At 34.7% G+C, this 22,052-nt stretch overlaps 2 protein-coding genes and 2 pseudogenes across 3 annotated transcripts; 2 read left to right on the top strand and 2 right to left on the bottom strand.

Moving 5' to 3' along the window:
• The first annotated feature begins 13 nt into the window (after positions 1-13).
• LOC111285802 (BTB/POZ domain-containing protein At1g30440-like) lies at positions 14-5,387 on the top strand. Its single transcript, XM_022875404.2, has 4 exons — positions 14-945; positions 2,376-2,445; positions 2,821-4,050; positions 4,605-5,387. The coding sequence occupies exons 1-4, from the start codon at positions 887-889 to the stop codon at positions 5,151-5,153; spliced, it is 1,908 nt and encodes a 635-aa protein (XP_022731139.1). The 5' UTR covers positions 14-886; the 3' UTR covers positions 5,154-5,387.
• A 2,232-nt stretch (positions 5,388-7,619) lies between these two features.
• Positions 7,620-11,818, top strand: LOC111284722 (KRR1 family protein). Its single transcript, XM_022873599.2, has 2 exons — positions 7,620-8,328; positions 9,885-11,818. Exons 1-2 carry the CDS (start codon positions 7,984-7,986, stop codon positions 11,637-11,639), a joined length of 2,100 nt encoding a protein of 699 aa, XP_022729334.2. The 5' UTR covers positions 7,620-7,983; the 3' UTR covers positions 11,640-11,818.
• A 108-nt stretch (positions 11,819-11,926) lies between these two features.
• LOC111284723 (stearoyl-[acyl-carrier-protein] 9-desaturase, chloroplastic pseudogene) lies at positions 11,927-12,610 on the bottom strand (annotated as a pseudogene).
• LOC111284299 (magnesium-chelatase subunit ChlD, chloroplastic-like) lies at positions 11,927-21,194 on the bottom strand (annotated as a pseudogene). Its single transcript, XR_016342793.1, has 15 exons — positions 20,767-21,194; positions 20,355-20,533; positions 19,848-19,932; positions 19,457-19,771; positions 19,246-19,369; positions 18,318-18,410; positions 17,451-17,546; positions 16,796-16,919; positions 16,397-16,597; positions 15,843-16,008; positions 15,144-15,439; positions 14,642-14,804; positions 14,255-14,366; positions 14,036-14,175; positions 11,927-12,506 (listed from the first exon to the last, which is right to left on the bottom strand). The product of XR_016342793.1 is annotated as a magnesium-chelatase subunit ChlD, chloroplastic-like (transcript).
• Between the last annotated feature and the right edge of the window lie 858 nt (positions 21,195-22,052).

The following is a 22,052-nucleotide window of genomic DNA, read 5'->3' as shown; positions in this document are numbered from 1 at the left end:
GTTCTAAGCCAAAGGGTCCCACATGGATGCATGTGTGAGGGGTTTGGTTTCAGAGCTGCCATTAATACCCCATATGTTGCGTTTGTTTTAACTTTGGATGTCTTTTTGGCTTTTGTACATAGGAACATCATCATCATCACGGCTTTGAAATGCTTCAAAGGCAATGAATTAGTCATTTCTATGGGGTATACCCTGAAAAAAAAGAGCACAGTCAAAAACAGTAACTGACTGACGTCTTCTCTTTTTCTTTAATGCCTAGTTTTTGGTCCTTTGCTTTCAAACTTTGGAATTTTCGTGGTGAGGGTTTTTAGGGGCTCATAAAAAAATAGAAAGTTGAAAGTTTTATTCATTTGGGTTAGTGGGTTTTTATTCTGAGAGGCTAAGAATTGGAGGAGTTGACCTAAAAGCTAACTTCTTATTGGTGTCTGATTAGAGGATTCTCTGGTTTTAGGCAGGGATTTGGAGGTGTTTTTGAAGTGGGTTTGGGGGGCTTTTTCTCAATGGGGTTCATGGAATGAATTTTGGGATGGATTTAAAGCAAGGTTTTTTGAAAGATTTAGTGGGTTTTCTGTGAACTAAATGTTAAAGAAGAAGCTACATTTTGGTTATTTTTCAAGGTTTGACTGTTGAGAAAAAGCTGGCTTGAGTAATTTAGGTTGGTGTTTTTTTGGTGTGAGGGTTGTGGTTTAGGGGTTAAAGTAGAACTGGTTTCGTTTTAGATTTCGAAAGAGCCCTGTTTTTGGGCCAGTTACTAGTATATTGCCATAAACAAAGGATTCTTGAGTTTCTAATTTGATATAGGGTTAAAGGATTTGTCCTTGGGATTCTGGAGTAGACTGTTCAGAATTCTGCTGCTGAACTTAGTTTTCTTTTCCCACTGAAAAAAATGGCTTGCATGAAACTGGGATCCAAAACTGATGCGTTTCAAAGGCAAGGGCAGGCTTGGTATGTACCTGATCTCTGCAATTCAACTTCATCTCCATCTCTCTCTGCCTATATATATTCTGTCATTGCCTATTGTAAGATTATTTTTATTATTTTTTAATTTTCTTTACTATGTTTTAATCCTCTTGTGCATGTGTAAAGAGTGCTCTTTTTCTGTCATTTTAGCATTTAGTTTTAGTTAAAATTTTTAGAGATACTTTTATGTTTGAATTTGGATGTATGTGGATCAAGAGACATACTCGTATGCATGTTTTGATTGTTGATTCAAGCGACCAAGTTAGTTTTGCTTGATTAGGAAAGCTCACCTGCATTTATATTGCTTTTGGTCCACAGTTTTGTGTTTCATACTCCTAGTCTGAAACTCAAATTTTTATACTAAAATCAATGAATTGCTTAGGAATTCATTCAGTTGGTGCAAATACTGTTCAAAAGTTGTTAACTTTGTGAAGTTAATATTAGGTAAGTAGACTTCAATTATGCCGTTGTTTTTTGTTGAAGTAACTCTGTTTGATTAGTGCTTCAATTTGTAGAAGATGAGTAGCTTGTCCATCATCAACAAACTTGTAACTTGGGAACAATTTCTTTTGACTCTTTCACGAATGTAACCGAGATGACCAGTCTTGGCTTACTAATTCAGTCTTCGATAATTAAAGAAAGTTACCCTTTGTTTCTTAAGCACTTTAACATCAAGCAGTTATGATTTAGGTTGTAATGAGAATGTACTAGTCAAACAATCAACAGGAGGAGGGATGCCCATGTGATAGGAGACCTTGATACCTACAGTAAACCTATAGCTTATCTTGTCCTTTTTTTTTTCATTTCCTTTTGCTTACCTAAAGAATGTTAGATTATGCATTTTGTGAACTATGATAGAATAAGTAGCTTAGAATGACTACTGGGCTTGGCTAGTTTAATATCATGTTTAGATTAATAGTACTAAGGTTAGAAACTTAGAAAAGATAATTCTCTTTTTTTTTTCTTCCTAAAAGACCAGTTTAATGTCCTGTCTATTTTTAATGTTAATATTCCTTTTCAGAAGTAAGTAACAGATCTGACATTTTTTATCAATGGAACCAAGCTCGTTAAGAACAATGGAACAATAAGAATGTGGTATTATTTCTTATCCTAGTTACTGCAAATGTGGTAATCCCAGCATTTGGATGAGGACACATATTAAAAATGTCATGCAATAATGACCATTGAGATTGGGTTAGTAGTGTCTCATGTGTATAATAGATGGAACCATTTCATATTATTGTATATTTTTATTAAGGATGAATGATGGATGATTTTTCTTTAATAAGAATAGTTTATAATATGGGGCCAAGCTTCTTTAGTTTGATCCTAAGCACCCTGCATCTCTCTGTGCATGTGAGAGTCTTGTTGTATTTGTCTCTATATTGAGCTTAATATACATGTAATATTTATAGGTTCTGCACAACTGGACTTCCTAGTGATATTGTTGTTGAAGTTGGAGAAATGTCCTTTCATCTTCACAAGGTAACTTTCCCTTCATCATATGTATACATCATTGTAATTGGTGTGCGTGCTTGCCCTCTTGTACTTGTTGAAATTCACTGAAGTTATTATGTTTATAAAATCTTTCCGCACATGTTTACAAGCTTCTGCAAAAGTGAAGAAAGAAAATCCCTTCCCATGCCCCATACCATCTTTCTGAGACCTCATGTATTGGTTTCTTATGAGTTGAGATGTTTCACTTTACTTCTGTTTTCATGCTTTTCCTCTTAAGGATGAGCAGTAAAATATTTTGCGTGAACTTGTACGTGTTGCCACATGCATGTTAAAATGAAGTGTCTATTGTCAAATAACTGTACATCATTAAGTTCTTACTCATTTAACTATCATTTGTTGCAGTTCCCTTTACTCTCTAGAAGTGGGGTTATGGAAAGATTAATTTCTGAAGCATCTGAAGAAGAAGAAAAATGTTCCATATGCCTTCCTGATATTCCTGGAGGGCCCAAAACTTTTGAACTTATGGCCAAGTTCTGCTATGGGGTGAAACTTGAACTCACTGCCTCAAATGTTGTGTACCTTCGATGTGCTGCTGAGTATCTAGAAATGACTGAGGAATATGGGGAAGGCAATCTTATTATGCACACTGAAACCTTTCTTAATCAAGTAGTCCTCCGAAATTGGAAAGACTCTCTAAGAGCTCTTCAAACCTGTGATGATATTATCTCTTATGCTGATGAACTGAACATTACAAAAAGGTGCATTGAATCATTAGCCATGAAGGCCTCTACTGACCCCAACCTATTTGGGTGGCCCATAATGGAACATGGTGGTCCTATGCAGAGTCCTGGTGGAAGTGTGTTGTGGAATGGGATAAGTACAGGGGCTAGACCAAAAAATTTAAGTTTAGATTGGTGGTATGAGGATGCATCAACTTTAAGTTTACCTCTCTATAAGAGATTGATTGCAGTCATGGAGTCTCGTGGTATCAGACAGGAGATTATTGCTGGGTCTCTTACTTTTTATGCAAAAAGGTATCTACCTGGTTTGAATAGGCGTCAGGGTGCTAATGATTCTAATTCTAGTGCCCGTCTTGGACCTGTGGCCATAGGGGCTCCTCCATCAGAAGAAGATCAGAAGCTTTTGTTGGAGGAGATTGATAGGTTACTTCCTATTCAGAAGGGCCTTGTCCCAACCAAGTTTCTCTTTGGACTGCTTCGAACGGCCATGATTCTTCGAGCAAGCCCCTCGTGTATATCTAACTTTGAGAAAAGGATTGGGATGCAACTTGATCAAGCAACTCTGGAAGATCTACTGATGCCTACTTTCTCTTATTCTATGGAAACACTTTACAATGTTGACTGTGTGCAGCGAATTCTTGAGCATTTTCTTACCATGGACCAGATCACTGGTGGAGCCTCTCCATGTTCAGTTGATGATGGTCAGATTATTGGCTCACCTTCATTAACACCAGTTACGATGGTAGCCAAGCTAATTGATGGGTACCTTGCAGAGGTTGCTCCTGATGTTAATTTGAAGCTCCCCAAATTTCAGGCTCTTGCTGCTTCTGTTCCAGACTATGCCAGGCCCTTGGATGATGGTCTGTATCGTGCAATAGACATTTATCTGAAGGTAATATCTAAGTGCACATAATTGCTACTTAGGTTGTTTTCTTCAGTTTGATATGCTGCAAATATTGCGACAACTACTTTACTAGTCCAAGAACCCTGTAGCAGTTGTACCCAAATGCAACACTCATATGTTTAAACTGCAATTCAAGTTGACCTTAGAGTCTCTCCTAAGATGTTTTGAGAATGATGTGATAGCTTTGACTTAGGTTGGATTCCTCAATTATTTAAAGACAAAATGATATAAGTTCTCAATGCAAGATGTTTCTATCTTTGGTTCTTTGTCTGGCATTTTAACCTAACTTGCATCTCTTGTCTGCTTGAAACAAAGTAAATGGGCCAAAAAGCCAAATCTTATATGCATGGATTATAATGGAGCTTAAAATGTATTGGAGCAAAAAAATTGCCTTGCTCCTAGAATCAATCTAAGAGAAAGTAATATGAAAAGAAAAAAAAAAAAAAACCGGATACCAAAAAAAAAAGCTTGAAACTCTTGACTGGACAGTTGCTATATTTTTGTTTAAACTTGTTAACTTTCCTATATTGTCAAACTTGCAGTCACACCCATGGTTGTCAGAATCCGACAGAGAACAGCTATGCAGGCTCATGGACTGTCAGAAGCTCTCCCTGGAAGCATGTACCCATGCTGCACAGAATGAGAGACTGCCACTAAGAATAGTTGTGCAAGTCCTGTTCTTTGAGCAGCTTCAGCTTAGGACTTCAATTGCCGGTTGCTTTTTGGTTTCTGATAATCTTGATGGATCACGACAGTTAAGAAGTGGGTTTGCAGGGTCTACTGAAGGCGGCTGGGCCTCAGCTGTGAGAGAAAATCAAGTTTTGAAGGTAGGCATGGATAACATGAGAATGCGGGTTTCTGAGCTCGAGAAGGAATGCTCGAACATGAGGCAAGAAATCGAGAAGCTAGGCCAGGTAAAGGGCTCTAGCACTTGGGGAAACGTCTCAAAGAAATTCGGATTCAAGTTGAAGTCTCAAATGTGCAGTGCACAGGAGGGTTCTGTTAGCAACCAGAATAATGGAAGTGGAAAGACTGAGAAAGTGAAGGACCGGCAAGGAAAGCACAAGAAAAACTCAACTCCAGATGAGTAAGACTATTGGTTTTGCCTCTTCATGTTTAGATCCATTTGTGTCATTGTTTGTTTTGTTCCTACTGTTTAGTACCTTAGTTGTGCTTTAAACTTTGTTAAACTAGCTTCCCACCTTTGATCTCACTGTAATTGTGTGCCATACCCTCTTTTTATATTTTTTATTTACTCCCCGCATTCTGAATTATGTAATGGAGATAATGGAAGAAACTGTAATTTAATTTGTTTCATGTAATAATCCTGAAGCCATCTCTTCCTCTCTACGTGAGGCGCTTGTCCTCACTGTGAAATCTGCCTTTCTGCTTATAGACAGTTGAAGCTCAAACACAATTAACATTAATATCTCAACCTTACATGGATGATCCCATCCATGACTCAATTTTTTTTCCTAATCGAAGGAGAAAATTCTAATACACATGTAAAACTACGTTGAAATTACATTTTAGTACATCTTTTTCTTTTTTTTTTTAATAAAACTTGGATTCATTAAACAAAGATACAACTCTCTTGTGGTACAATATCATTAAGCTAATATGGCTATCTTTGCTAGCCTACGAGCCACCTTGTTTGCTTCTTTGGGCTAGTTTCACTGTGGTATCCTCCACTAAATTTTCTATCATAGATAGGTTGGGTCTCATGCTTTGTTTAAACTGTGAAATTACTGTGCATCACCTTCTATGATCATCTTCTGCATTCCCAAGCTTCCTGCAAACTTTGCTGCTCTGGCCAACGTCATGCCTTCAATGACTTCTGAGTGTGTGATGCCATTCACGGTCATACAGAAAAGCTCTTTTAACCATGCTCAAATGGTTTCCTGCGACAACTCCAATTCTTGCTCTATTCTCTTTTTTTTTTCAATGGCCCATCAAAATTAACTTTCAACCATATTTTCATAGGTGCTTTTCATTTATTTACCGTTCTTCCATTGTTGCCCTCTCCCTTTCTTGAGCTCTGCTATACTTTTGCAAGAACTGATGTACAAACGTCAGTGTGGCATCAGCCGTTTTGATTATATGGGGATAAAGTACAAATTTATCATTTTATTTATGTGAGTAGATCAAATTTATCATTAATATTTAATTGGTGTAATTTTATGATCATAGTTTTAATTTGAAACAAATTTACCATTATACTATTAATTTTGAAGCAAATTTGTTCAAAATGTTGCTCAAAATGTGATGATCATAGAATATTTTATAAAATATTTCATTAGCAGTTGTTCTAAAATATTTCTTAGGTTTTTATTTTCTTTTTCCCTTTTTATTCAACCTTTTCTTGCAAAAGAAATTTTTTTTTTTAGAAAAATGAAAGTTTTATTTTTTTTAAAATAAATATAATCTTATTATTATGTTTCATGGACTCAGGTGCAAGTATATATCATATACAAGTAAGTATTTAAAAGTCATACTTGTAAATGCTCAAAAGTTTTGTACTCATAAAATAGTTTTAAAGTGTTCAAAAATATGATACGGGTATGTGGACATGTTAGTAAGAAATATAAAAAATATATATTAATGTAATTTCTAATGTAAATAAAATTTTCTCTCATCGATAAATCAATAAAAAAATCTTTTTTATTATATCTTTAAATACTTAAATTAATTTTAAATAGTTAAATATTTTTGTTCTAATAACCTTAATCTCCATTAATTGCAATTGGATATTTTATCATCCACACATAATTTATCCATTTTTTTATTTTCTATAGGTACATTTTCAAATATTCCGTTTGTTTCGTCAAAAATAACTTTCAAAAAATTATTATCATATTTTCATGTGTTTGTTTGATAAAAAATTAGCTAGTTAACGAAAAATGACTTAATAATAAATGAAAAATGAGGTCATTTTTTTTTAAATTTGTCTAATGAATTTGAAAAAGAGAAAACAATTTTTTTAAAAAAAGCTATTTATGAGTATAATTATTTATTAATATTTTTAAATATAATTTTACTTATAAATAATATTATATTACAATATATTAATAAATAATATATTATTAATATAATATATTAATAAATAATATAAAGAATAAAAATAGTTTTATTTTAAGTATTTTTATATTAACATAATATTTTATATTAAATATTATTATTAAAATATAATTATTTTTTAATATTAATAATTTTAATAATAAATAATTTCAATATATTTTAATAATAAATAATTTTTAATATTTTAATTGTTATATTAATATTATTTGAAAAAAAAATTCAAAAAACAATAAAAGAAAAATATTTTTCATTAACTCATCTAAATAATAAAAAATTTACTTTAATTTTTTAAAAATTATTTTTCAAAAGGTATTTTTTCTAAAGAAACGAAGCCTAAACATGTACTTAAATGAAAAAGAAAAGTAAACATGCATACAACACACAAAATAGGCCCACAACGGCTAAAATAATTATACATTGGGCTAAACCCAAATCTGACCCGTTTTGCTACCCACTCAAAACTCACCGTTTCCTAACCTTTTAGTTTAAACTCAAAAATTCAACCCTAAACCGGTATCTTTTCTTTTTCTAGCTGCTGGTTCCTGAACCGCCTTCAATCTCCAAACCCAGGCCACCGATTGTTTCTTTTCCGGTCACCGTCAGGTAGCATATCCTTCTTCTTCTCTCCTTTTAATTCTTCATAACCCCCAAAAAAAGCACCTTCAAACCGGAGATCAAAACCCAAGCCGCTTTCCTTAACCTTCCTCCATTCCTGTTATCTCCAAGAAGCAGAGTCCATATTTTCAGCCGCGAGTCAGACACATAACTCGTGTGTGTCTTGTCGTGTTGAGTCCATGCAACAATGTTAGTGTTAGTCAACCCGTTGCGTAATTTAAAACCCTGATGCAGTTTTTGACTAGCGCAAAACCCACCCTAATCCCTGCAACCCGTGGAAGAAGAGGTGAAAGGAAAGAAGGCCAAATCAAGATGGGTATGAAACTATTCAACGACGACGAAGGTCCCCTAAACGACGACATATCGAAGATAGAAATCAACAACGAGTACGCTCAAAGATTCGAGCACAACAAGAAACGGGAGGATCTCCAGAGGTACGAGGAGCTGAAGAAGAGAGGAGACGTGGAAGAATCTAATGAAGAATCTTCTGAAGAAGATGATGATGATGAAGATTATAGTGATCAAATTACCCTCAGAAAGAACGATGGAGATTTCTTTAAAGCTCTAATTAGGGTGAGGAGTTTCTTTTCAAATACCCTTTTTTTTAAAGTTATTTTAAGCCCTTATTGATGTTGTTTTTGAGTAGTTTGTCGATTTTTTATTGATTATGATTTTGCTTTTTATGATCATAATTGGATTTTTTAGTGGTTACTATGTTAGTAATTTAGGTAAGTCTTAGTCTTTGCCTAGGAATGAGTTTGGAAATTAGGAAGGATGAAAAAATCGTTTCAATCTGATGGCTAATTTTCCTATTTAATCATATGCTCTGAACGAGTCTAATCAATTCTCAGCTTCTGAAATTAGTTGTTAAAAATCTAATTTAGCAATGAACTATGCTAGAATGAGCCATACATTGTTTCATATGTCCCGTGCACAACTTTTTGTTGAAGATTGAAGTGGGCAAAATATTGAGCCGTCTTTGATGATGATTTTAATCTAATTGTAATAATTCTTGATCTTGGGAACATGTTAAGCAATGTAATGCAGTAAGTTTTTTAATCTTTTGTTGAAAAATTCATAAATTTTTAGTTCGTTAAATAGGACGTGTGGAATTATCTTTGTCCAATGTATATTAATTTGTATCTTGCACTTTTTTTGTGGCTTGCACATTCACTCGGGCGAGTGCCTTTTTTATCACCTTGTGCCTTGGGTGATGAAGCTATGTTTCTGCAAGTCTAACTCATCTTTTTTCCTCAAGCACCTGCATAAGCCACTTTTCTGATACCTTGAAGTGGACATGGATATGGTGCCTCAATCCTCCAAATATTCCAAATATAAGGACAAATTCACAAAATATCAAGTGAAGTAACGCACTAATTTTTCAAAGATAATTAATATTTTCAGGACAGAAAATTCTATGTATTATGTCTGATAAGCTAAAATATATTATTTTGTTAATAAACCTTAAAGGTTTATGCCATTACATTGCCTAATGTGTTTTAATGTCAAGAATTATCATAATTAATGCCAACAAACAAAGTTCCAAGTTTGCTTCACTTCCATCTTAAACAAAGAGTTGTTCATCAATAATATTATTTAGTTCTCTATTCCTGTAAATAGAGTTGAAACTGTCCTTTTTTTACTATCATGTGGTCATGTTAGTTCCATGGCTGCTGGGCAAAATCTTTTTCTCTGACAATGCTTTCTTTATTCCTTTCTGTGTGCAAGTGAATGAAGAGAGAGAGATGTAATAAAATTAAAAATCTTTATACACATAAAATAAAGCTGACTATTGTAATCTACACTCCCTGTCTCTAACCCACTTGAAACAAATTTCTGCCTGAACGTTTGCATGTTGGTAAAAAGCTTTAACAACGTGGCTTTATCAGGTGTTTGTTTATGGATGTTAGATTGGAAGCAAGATGTGTCTGTACTGATGACTTTAACAGATATAGGAATTAAGTGGCCCTGAGTAATGTATAATTTCTTTTATCTGGACCTATGCGTTTGAATTGAGGACTTTTTAGTAATATGAGATAACTGTTTTCTTTTACTACATTGGTGTGAAAACTGAAACTTTTCCAATTTATTGATGATTTTTCATTTTGAATTTGCATGTTCTAACCTAGGTGAGAAGTCGTGACCCTAGATTGAAGGAAAAAGATGTCAAGCTTTTTGAGTCTGATGATGATGAAAGCCACAAACAAGAAGAAGAAAGTGAGCAGAAAGAAAAGAAAGATAAGAAAGCAATGTATTTGAAAGATGTGGTTGCAAAGCACTTGATTGAAGAAGGGCCTGATTTTCAGGAACAGAATGCTGTTGTTAAGCAGAAAAAGAAGGTAAATACTTACGGCGAAGAACAAGAAGAGATAAAGAAGGCTCTTTTGGATGCAACACAAGAATTTGACAATGAGGATAATGGGGATTTCTTGAGAGTAAAGGAAACAAAGGGTGAGGATGACAAGGAAAAAGAAGATTTCAATGATGGGGAATTAAAGAAGTTGGAAGAATATTTTGGGAAAGATGAGAAAATGGACGAGAACATGAAGTTCTTGAAAGAGTTTTTTAAAAACAAGATGTGGATAGATAAGGAGGGGAAAGGTGGAGATCTCGTGATTGATAATGAGGTAGTGGATGAGGTGTTGAGGGATGAGGAGGAGATTGAGAGGCAAGAGGGGTATGAGTTGGAGTATAACTTCAGGCATGAGGAGAATGCTGAGGATAGAGTGATAGGGTACTCTAGGAAAGTAGAGGGATCAGTGAGGAAGAAGGAGAACAAGAGGAAAGCGCAGAGGGAAAGGAAGGAGGAGAGAATGAGGGTTGCAGAGATGGAAAGGAAGGAGGAGCTGAAGCATTTGAAGAATTTGAAGAAGGAAGAAATTAAGGAGAGAATGAAGAAAGTTATGGAGATTGCAGGCATTAAGAAAGATGAGGAGTGCCCATTTAGTGCAAAGGATTTGGAGGAGGAATTTGATCCTGAGGAGTATGATAAGATGATGAAGGCTGTATTTGATGAGAAGTATTATGATAATGAAGATACGGAATTCAATAGTGATAGTGATGGAATTGAGAAACCAGACTTTGATAAGGAGGATGAGTTGCTTGGACTTCCTAAAGGATGGGATGTGCTTGAGTCTCATGATGGGTTCTTGGCTGCAAGGGAAAGGAATAAGCACAAGTTACAGAGTGGTGGGGGTAATGATAGTGGAGAAGAAGAGGACTTTGAACACAAACACAAAGATGATGGTGATGATGACGAAGCTGATAATGAGAGTGAAGGATACAAAAATGAAGATGAAGAAGATGATGAGGAAAGGAAGGAAGAGGAGACTGAGGAAGGCAAGCGCAAGAGGAAGCGTAAAATGTCTGTTGTTCAGAAAGCCTTACAGGAAATGTGGGAGGAATTTTATAATTTGGACTATGAGGATACAATTGGAGACTTGAAAACAAGATTTAAATATGTCAAGATCAAACCTAATAGGTATGGGTTGAAGCCTAAAGAGATATTGGCATTGGATGAGAAAGAGTTGAATCAGTATGTTTCTTTGAAGAAGCTTGCACCATATATGGATAAGGAATGGAAGGTACCCAACAGTAAGAGGTACCAGCAGAAATTGAGGATTAAGGAGCTTCTCAAGGAGAAGCGAAATGGTCAAAAGGCTGGTAAGAAGAGGTCAAGAGATGCTGTTGAGCAATCGACTTCAAGATTTGGTGGTGGCAAGGAAGATAAGAAAGCAAAATTAGAGGATTCAGATGGTGATATGAAGCATATATCTAAGCAGGGCAAGAAAAAGCGTCGTCAAGCATCTACAATATCAGAGTCAAGGCGCAAAGCATATGGAATGATTTCTTCCAAACCAAAGAAGAATAAACATAAGCATTGACCAACTAGAATAATTCTGTACGAAGCAGTAGAGGTATTGAGATTTTGATTTTATTCACTTGTGTTTAAAATTTATTCTTGTGGGTTGTTTCTTTATAATGAATCTGATTAAATTGTCTCCTCATTAAGCAAAACAAGGAAAGTTGAGATTTTGTTATATACTTTTATGTTTTCTGGCCATAGATTCTGTTATATACTCGATTTTCTTGTACTGTTAATTTTAGTAACAGACCTTCCTAAGCTTTTCTGTTAGAAGAATTGGCCATTAATGAGTTCACAAAAAGTCGGTGAAACAATGGTAATAACTTTGTTTGAACGTGCAGTGGTCCTTATTTCTGTTCATTACAAAGGGGAACTGCAAATGAAAGGAAAAGAAGTCAAATAATATCTGCACACACAGTTGGATTTCCCTCCATTGAAATCCTAAATTATTTTTTGCTTCTGCTTGAGCTCTCCTCAAGCCTTCTAGTTCAAGCAGCAAGTACACAAACATATTATTCCTGAGCCTTTCTTCCCTCATCTTCAAGTCCAGTTGGCTTCATAACTTTCCATCTATCCGCCAAGAACTCTAATATATCAGCACAATCATTGGCAGTGTAAACCCCCAGTGTTATTGCAACAGCTGAGGTTGTCCTGATCATCATAAAAAGGACAGGCCGGCGTTGTGATTTTCTTCCTCGTCATCTCGGCAAAAGCAATAACAATTCCATCAGGATCGATTTCGAAGAGCTTTTCAACTATTAGTATAGGCAATCTCATGGCGTCTTTCATCTGATGCAATTGTACCATATATTTGGGTCAACCTTAGAGTCCCATGTTCCATAGCAAGCCTAGCTGTATTCCTAAGGGAGATGAAGGTTGCCCTTTTCTTGGAAAGAAGAATACATGAAAGTAAGAAAAGGATTCTTCTCTATTCCAGGATACATTCATGATCGAATCAAAATATTGAATGGTTTTCTCAGCCTGTCTCATGTCTACTCTTCCAGACAACTAAAGATACCAAGTCCCAGATTAACCTAAATTTTGATTGAATCATTTGGATTAAGTCTCTCTTTTATTTTAATATTAATGTGTATTAAACTTACACTATAGTACAAATTTTAAAAAAATTGTAAATTTTTTTTACAAAACTCAATTTCAAAAAAATAAACCAGCAAAATGACACGTGCTCATTTCTAATATATATATATATATATATATATATATATATAATTTATAAGACCATTTTATTAAATTAAAAGATAATTAGTTATACTAAAATTATGTTGTCTTCGTGTTCAACCTCTAAGTTAATAAGTTTATGTAAAGAATTCACACATTTTTTTACCCAAGTAAGTACTTGTGTCACGGACCTAAGGGGGAGTTCTGAATCCCACATCGAACATAATAGAAAGGTTCCTGGGATATAAAAGGGTTCACACCATCTCCGCCTTGTGATGCGCTTTTTGTAGGACAAAACCGTGAGGTCAAGGGGGGCCAGAGCGGACAATACCTCACAAAGGTGTGAACCGTGGCGGAAGGCTGATCTGGGACGTCGGAAGGGTGAATGCCCGGGTCCCGGAGCCGCGCGGGTTCGGAGCTTGAGTCTCGACCCGTGACAAGTGGTATCAGAGCCAACCCTATACCGTTCGATCCACGCCGAGCACCTCAAGGGAGGCAGGCAGGGTGGCCGGCCTCCATGACGAGGGCGTCACGAGGTTGGGTGCGGGAGAATGTCACGGACCTAAGGGGGAGTCCTGAATCCCACATCGAACATAATAGGAAGGTCCCTGAGGTATAAAAGGGTTCACACCATCTCCGCCTTGTGAGGCGCCTTTTGTAGGACAAAACCGTGAGGCCAGGGGGGCCAGAGCGGACAATACCTCACAAGAATGTGAACCGTAACGGAAGGCTGATCTAAGACGTCGAAAGGGTGAATGCCCGGGTCCCGGAACCGCGCGAGTTCGGAGCTTGAGTCTCGACCCGTGACACTTGCCCCAACCTCTATAATTAGCCACTTTGACTTTCAAGGTAATGATTGAGCTCATAATAAGAGTACGACTTGATTGAAAAGATATAAAAGTAAGAGAAATAAACATAACATTGCATAAAAATTTGGAATGGAAAATCCAGCTTTTTGACAGAACTCTAAAAAAGGTACATGTTATTAGAAGTATTGAGTACTTTGATTTGATTATATGCATGCGTTTTAGTTTAGTATTCATCATAAACCAATTTAACACAGGTAGGCAAACAAGAAATAAACTTTGAACAATCTCTTTCCCCAAGGAGGAAGAAACTCTGTTTGTTTTTATTACAAAACATACAAGTGAAAGATGTTAGACAAACACAAAAATGCTGACATGATTCAATTGCGTTTTCTTGATGTGATTTTGGCAGGAATTAGTACAGACTCACAATTGGGTTGGTTATGAACATCATGAATTGGTGAAAGCCGATAATGCTTCTGAATCATGAAGTTTTCAAAGCTGATAATGCTTCCTTTGTTGTAGCTGAGATGACAGCATCTGAAGCATTTGGCAGGTAATAATACTTCCCTGCAAGATAAAATCAATAATGACTATTTTATTACATTCGATATGCATGATAAAAGAATAAATGTTTCAGTAGACGTACCTTGAGCTACTCTAGCAATTTCCTTGGCAAAACCAGTTGAGACAAACTTGTTCTCAGTGTCAATAACAAGGGATGCTTTGTATATTTTTCCAGCCACCTCAAGAATCTCAACCTCCAATATTTATATACATAAAATGCATGAAAATCATTTGGCCAAACCTAGATAACATTCAGAAACCTTCATTTGTAGCTTTCAGCTCATATCACTAAAAAATGAAGGGTTCAAACACGAACAATGTATAGCCTTTTTGCTTGTAGACATAGTTATATTGCGACCACGTCCAATTAAAGCCTATAACAGGGGGTATATTATAATTGTAGCAAGACTAGCAGGCTTCTTACCGATGGTCATCATGCTATATAACTAGTTATAGTGCCATAGTTTACCTTCAACTCTTGCGCTGAGGGTTGAGAGGCATCAGAAGCAGGCAGCAACTTCGAGGTCAGTGGATCTTTTCAATGATATGTTGGCTCTTCCATTAGTTATTGCAACGATCATTACACGTCCCACATCACCACTTTTCTCTGTGTTTAGCCCAACCCTGACAGCCTTGCAATATTAAAGTTCAAGAAAAGGAAACTTTGAATTTGTATCAAAATATGCACTGAAAAGAATTTCATTGACAAGCTCAAAAATAGCATAGAGATGTAAACATGCAGTTATAATTCACAAGAAAAAAAACATTTCAGATTTATGAGGCAACAATATTACAACAGCCATGATGTGAAAGTCATTACCTCCAAGTCATAATGACATATAGCCAATGCAGAATAATATGGCAAGGCAGCCATTATGTATCAATATGTGTCATTGACAATTAGTTACAATGAATCGTTTCAGAAAATCTGTGCCACAAATTGAGGGATTCACCTTATATTATATACATACCATGCTTAAACCATAAGCTAGGGGAGATCCACCCCCACATGGAAGTCCCTCAAGACGTTTTCTAGCCATTGCAATTGATATGGAAGGAGGCAGAAGGACTTCTGCAGCATCTCCACAGAAAGGTATAATCAACATTACCAGTAAATAGAAACAAATTAACTACCCTGAAAGTTCAGCACAAAATTGTCTCTAGTTTACCTGGTCTCTGCTTGTATAACTCTCAGCCAGTAACTTAAGTGCAGCACCTTTAGCATTTTGTATTAGGTTCAATGCCATGCTCCCACTTGCATCAACCACTAATATTATGTGACATGAAATATATATTTTATGAACCCAAGTACTTGAATAGAATTTATTTCACTCTTTGGCAGATCCCAGTTGAAACAATTTGCTAGAACAATCTTTCCACATCAATTTTACTCTGATCCTTATGCTTAAATATTATGCAGGCATTCAGTCATGATTCTGTTGTACTTCATGGTAAATGCTGATAATTCAAGATATTGTAGACTTGTATGTGTTAGACGACACCAATGGAAGTTCAGAAATTCGTACAATCAAAAATCCTTTAAGAGTATATACTACCATAAGTATAATCATGAGGTTAAAAGAAACACCGAAATACATAGAACCACTAGAAAGTATTTTTTTATTGATAAATAAATAAAGTTAATAATAGATGTGAGCAATAGAAGTAGCTCATCAATGCCAATGCTCCCACTTTTCTTGCCATTCTTTCAGCCCTCATGTCAGTTTTCTCCACAAAAACTTTCCTACTTTTTTGAAAGTCCCTCTCCCTACGCAACTTTTGATATGGTGCAGCAGCTCTAAGTGTTACATAAACAGCTAGTCTCTTCACAGGGCCCTGTTGGAAAAACAATGCAGCTTATTCCAAAAATGAGGTTAGGAGTGGGAAAAACAATGTATAGAAGATTGGAAAGAGTGAAGAAGATTGCTAATTACTGGTTGATTTTGAGATTTCATCAACACCCAACTGACAAAGCAAAAAATTCAACAGAAAGGGGAAAACTACACATAAAAAAGGTAAAATATGACAGGACATATAAGAATGTTAAACCCTTCATTGGGGGTACATAGAATATTTTGGAAGTTTAGTTTGCAAAATGTAATATTTTGACAGTCATTATATACTTCAAAAATATTTTGAATTACATATCAGGAGGTTTTGGAAGCTAGTGGCAACCATTACCCTTATCCAAACTTGCATGGTTCAGGGAAGGGACAGAACTAACCTTTGGGAGCATTGGTTTAATATATTGGCCTCTATCCTCCGAGAATATAACATTCTTTGCTCTTCCAGCTTTCCCCCAGCGCCTCTGTGCTTGTTGTGCAAAAAAAAGTAGTTTCTCATCAACCAAACCCCCTTCTGCATCAAAGATAAATTCTTCAGGTATTTGCTCCTGTTGTTGCTCATTCTCCTGATCACTGTCATCCTGGTTGTAAACAAAGCATCACAGCTTATTTCATCAGTAAAATAGTTAATTTTTAAAGAAGAAACGATGATAGCTAAGTCCTCAATGATAAGGACTTTGGCAGATTTTAGTTGATAAACAACAATTCCTGCAAAGAAATGACAAAATTTATTAAGAAACTGTATAGTGCTTAATGTTGAAATCTTAATGTCAACATACCTCTTAATCTTCCTCCTCCTTCTGCTCCTCCCCAAATTCTTCATTTTGTGGAGGGGGAGGTGGAGGTGGAGGTGGAGGCTGTTGATTTTGTTGATCTGGTGGGAGGGAGGATGACAAGCTCCACCTGTATTATATGATATATCAACACAAATTTTTCTGTTGGTCTTCTAATTTTCTGCTTTCATGACGCAAACAAAAACGAGTAGCTTCATCATGAGGCAGATATTTTTTCCTTTTTAACTTCAATATTTATCCCCAACCACCCACTAAAAGAATAAATAAAATGAAGAGGAGAAAAGGTGGGACTGTATGTACTGATCTCCAAAATAGAAGAAATATAATCAAACAGATAGGTAGCCATTAATTAGCAGACATTTCAACACAACCTGCAATGCCACCATAAATAAGTATCATATGTCCCTCGGTTGGAAACAGAAATATGCTCAAAAGTTGGTAGCAACTTGGAAATGGTAGAAGTAACAAGAAAAGCATATTCTATTACAAGTAATTAAGCAATCAGAGGCAAGAATTGCTTAAAAAATCTAGACATCAAGAAGAAACAAATAAACAGGAGGCCAGGGGATGAATGGATACAACAATTTCTTGCAGTGCATTACAAAATAATGGGTGCAAAATCATAGTAAGAATACTTAACAGCTTTCTTCAGGTTATCCACATTAACTCTTTCACGTCCTTCCAAAGCAGCCAAGCATTTTGCAACCCGGGAAGCATATAGCTCGGCTCTGAGTCCCTATAAATTTTTTCAGTAATACTTATTATTCCATACCATGATTAGCATTCTTACAATCCATGAACAATCTTCAATTAAAAAAAATCAGTGATCTTGACCTTTATTATTATTATTATTCGCTTTATTTGAGGAATGGGAGATTCAAACCCAGCTTTTTGATCAGGGAATACACAAACCTATCACTGAGCTAAAAGCTCGGGTGCCAGTTTTATTATGTTCTTAAACTGCAAAAACATCATCCCCTTAGTTTTTGCTTAAGAATGGCTTGTATTGGTTACTGAAAATAACATATTCCCCTTTTTAGTGATGTTTGTTTCACAAAATATGGTCACTCCAAAGGATTCCCCAGTACATGTCAGTGCTGGATAATTTGAGAAACACAAACTAATATGAAGCAGGAAAGTAGTGGCTTTTCCATGTCCCTGATAAGAATTTAAGAAGCAGTACTCATAATTATAACTAAAATATTACTATTACAAAAGTATTTATGTATTTTTGCCTAATAAAATCTTACTATATCCTTGTTCTCAGGATGGAATTAGAGGCAAAGAACTATTTGCCTAGAGCATTTGGGATCAGAGACTTGATGGCTTCATCTCAGTCAGCTTCTAGGCATATGGGAAGCTGGTTCCTCCCAACTGAGATAATTTTTAAGTCTTACAGTATAAGAGGATTGAGAAGGGACAAATTTGAGTAAATTTTGTTATCCAAAGTGGTTAAAGAATAAAAGCCATACAAAAATGTAAGAAAGCAAGATTTCAATCTTAGCACCTGGCAACCACCTCGAAAGGCTTCCATAACCAGGTACTTTAATTGTTCTCGGCTAATTGTAACATCCTTCAAATACTCTCTCGCTAAAATGATCTGCCAAAAAAAAAAGGCACAAGAGAAATAAAATTCATCTTTGTGCATAACAAAGTGCCATAAGTACCAAAAATCAGATATGGATTAAACAAACAAAGCTTGGCATTGAGAAGAAAATTCAATTACTAGCACAATGTAATGGTAAAAATGCAGCTGAACTGCTGAATGCACATGGTGATATCAAAGTCATCAAATTTTATTACTTGCAAAATGTGTTTCCATTTCAACTTCTTAGAGTACATTTTAGGATGAAATGGTCCCTTTCTGAAAAATTTGAAACCAGACCAGAGGACTTCTAAGGGGTTTGCATTCTATATATACCTATTTTACTGGCAACAACTATTTGAACGACATAGCACTAAAGCCCACAAATATCATAGAGATCCTTTCTTAATATAACTGACACAGAAATTTATACCCTACTTTCCTTTTTCATCATTAACTTTTACAATTTTCATTAAAGTTCAAACAGTGACTGAGTTTTATACAGTGGGAAATAGTCCTTGAATGTGTTTGGTACTATTTATAGTTAAGAGGTAATGGTCAAGCAAGTGCTATTACATCTGCAGAAAACTCAACATGTTGAACCTTTTCTGGTCTATGAACGATAAATTGAATTTAAGCACCTTGTTACATACACAAGCTTTTGGGCATAAATGGATGAAGTTTATACATCTAAGCAAATGATCTGTTTTATGCACAGATTTCATTATAGTCAACTCTTAGTTTATACATTCATCTCTTATTTTAATCAAAGGTGGGTTTTGAGAAGGACCATTGTATTAAGAAGATTCAAAATCTGACTTGAAAAAAAAAGCCATCAATGCATGGTTACCTTAATCTTTGCATATTCTGTTTCTTCCTTGACCATTTTAAAAACTTTATTGCTAGCTTCCTGAAATTGTGTTGCAATTCCAACTGCTGCAACACGTTCTTCAAAATTCATTGGAAGATCTGCATTGCAAAGGAAGTTTGTCATTAACAGAATGGGAAAGATACATTAAAACTAAGAAACTCATTTCATCATCTAAAAACGAGTTTTATACCTCAAGTTAATTGCAATACGATCTAATAAATGTTCTCGTACAGCACCTTCTTCTGGATTATAAGTGGCAATCAAAAGCTGTTTGCAAGGGTGCTTGAAACTGATTCCCTCTCTTTCGACAATATTAACTCCTTCAGTCGGTACATTAAGAAGCAAATTCCTAATTCCCTCATCCAGAAGATTAATGTCATCAATAGTTAATACACCTCTATATGCTTCAGCCAGAAGGCCAGGTTGAAAAACAGTTGTTCCCGTTTTCACAGACTCCTCAACATCAACAGATCCAATAAGTCTGTCCTGTCACTCCAAGTGGACTCTAGAGCAAGAGTGAACAAGGGTGTTTAGACAATAAAACAAACTCAATAAGAAAGGCTTTCTTGTATGCAATGTACCTGAACAAAAGGAGATCTGACAACTTGAGTCTTAACATTGCCATCAGAATCATATTCTGCTTGCTGAGTTAAACCATCTTCCCACCTTTAAAAATTATGAGGACCAGGTTACATCTTGAAAGGAATAAATATGCGAGATTGTTGTTGAATCAGTTAGTTCTCATGTCCATTAATATCATAAAAGCAGTGCAAGCTTTTAACTTAGGTCAGAAGTTCTACAGAAACTGTTCTAGCCTCAGAACACATATTAATACTCAAAGGAATACTTATATCTTCTCAATAGGGACTGCAAATCCGAGAAAACAAACAGTAAAAATTTAATACAACTCTTGTATACATTTTCCGTTCTTTCTAATGCCACATGACTAATGCCAAGTGTTTTGCTTCATGTCCCTAACAAATAGCGCACAAACCTATGTTCTATCAGAGGGTTAAACCTCATATCACATTTAGCAGAACCAAATTACAAACGAAGTTATATAACAGGTAAGAGTTCACTGTTCATACTCATCTGGGCAGGCTGGATCTGCATTGGCTATTGAACCAACGACTACATCAATGGGTGGCAAAATGGCATGCAATCCACGTGCCATTACAGTCTTGGCTGTTTCTCGCCTTCCAGAGATAGCAATCCCTCCAATCTCACAATCAATTGCCCCAAGTAAAAGAGCAGTTTTAATGGCATCCTGTGACAACAGTTAATCATGCATCGGATACAACTTCAGTAATAAAGTCACATAGTTATGTAAAATTTGCATTAAAGTAGAGGGTTTAAAGAAACAACTTCACTAAACCTACGAGATATTACTTCATTAACAAACACGTACAAAACCAATGACCCATTTTTGTACTACTTCTAAAGCATTTCCTTTCCTTCCCTATACAACAAAAAGAAAGAGAGAAAGAGATGAAAAGAAACCTGGCCAACAACAGCAGCTAAAGGGAAGTACTGTCTTCCATAAGAAGAAGAAGAAGAAGAAGAGGGATCCTCAGAGTCGGTGGCAATGACAGCCCCATTGCACGAGTCTACTGCAGCATTTGACGTAACAAGAACACGAGGAAAGCGATTGGTGCTGTGACTTTGAAACCGGTTCCTTGGGCTCAAACGATAAGAAGAAGAGAAGAAGAGAAAAGGGTATGGCTTAAATATGACAGAAGGTTGAAGCTAAAGCTGAAGTTGAGACAGAGAAAGAGAATAACAAGCTAAAAACGCCATCAGATTTTTTTTTCTTCGTTCCTTCTTATCCGTTACATAATCTGACAATCTAATTTTTCTGTTATGTAACTCTGTTCTATCAGGGACATCGATTGTTAGATCACTAAGAAATAATCATTAAATTTATATAGTTAAATATCAATCATTAATTGAAATTAAAAAAAAAAAAAAAAACCTATTTATCATGTAATGAGATTACAAAAAAAAAAGTATAAAATTTTATTCAAAATTTAAATAATTTTCATTTTAGGTAAAAGTTTTTTATTTTCTACTTTATTATATGTTTATGAAATTATTTAAAAATAAAAAATAATAATTAAAAATATATATTTTAAATTTTAATGTAATTGGTATCTTGTAAAATAGTTAAAAAGTATTATAAAATAAAAAAAATAATTCTAAATAAATTAAAAATATTAACATAAAATTCTTTCAAAGTAAAAAATTAAGCTAAAAGAATTTATATTTTAAAATAAAATAAAAAATTATTAACATAATAGATGAGAGAAATAATAAATTTTTTTATTAATTTATGTAAAATGGGATAAAAGTATTGTAATGTATTAAAAAATGAATTATGAAAAATTTTAAACATAATTAAATATAAAAAAAGCGTTAAAAATTTTATTTAACATAAATAATTAAATTAATAATGTGAATTTAAATTAATAATTTTTCTTATAAATATATAAAAAATAGTTAAAAATACTTTCAATGATAAAATATAACATAGAAGAAATAATATTTGAGAATAAAAAATTAATCAAAAATTTATTAACGCTAATAAGTGAAAAGAATCATAAAAATGGTATCATTTATCATAAAATATATTAAAAATATCGTAACCCCTATGAAAGAGTTATAATAATTTTAAAAGTAATAAAATGTAAAAACAATTGTAAAAAATATTATTAAAATATAAATAATTAAGTTAGCAACATAAAATTTTAATTATTTATTATTTCTCTAAATATATAAAAATATCTAAT

The sequence above is a fragment of the Durio zibethinus genome, chromosome 6, assembly GCF_047325235.1.
Source record: "Durio zibethinus cultivar Kanyao isolate XHJ-2024 chromosome 6, ASM4732523v1, whole genome shotgun sequence".
NCBI classification, from domain to species: Eukaryota; Viridiplantae; Streptophyta; class Magnoliopsida; order Malvales; family Malvaceae; genus Durio; species Durio zibethinus.
The sequence above is the reverse complement of the archived record's forward strand: the minus strand, read 5'-3'. Positions and strand labels throughout refer to the sequence as shown.

What these genes read in the sequence shown, in the direction of transcription:
- LOC111284722 (XM_022873599.2), top strand. Translation starts at nt 7,984, where the DNA reads ATGCAGTTTTTGACTAGCGCAAAACCCACCCTAATCCCTGCAACCCGT. An exon ending in TCTTTAAAGCTCTAATTAGG is followed by an intron (nt 8,329 to 9,884) that starts GTGAGGAGTTTC and finishes GTTCTAACCTAG; the next exon opens with GTGAGAAGTCGTGACCCTAG.
- LOC111285802 (XM_022875404.2), top strand. Translation starts at nt 887, where the DNA reads ATGGCTTGCATGAAACTGGGATCCAAAACTGATGCGTTTCAAAGGCAA. An exon ending in CAAAGGCAAGGGCAGGCTTG is followed by an intron (nt 946 to 2,375) that starts GTATGTACCTGA and finishes TAATATTTATAG; the next exon opens with GTTCTGCACAACTGGACTTC. An exon ending in TGTCCTTTCATCTTCACAAG is followed by an intron (nt 2,446 to 2,820) that starts GTAACTTTCCCT and finishes CATTTGTTGCAG; the next exon opens with TTCCCTTTACTCTCTAGAAG.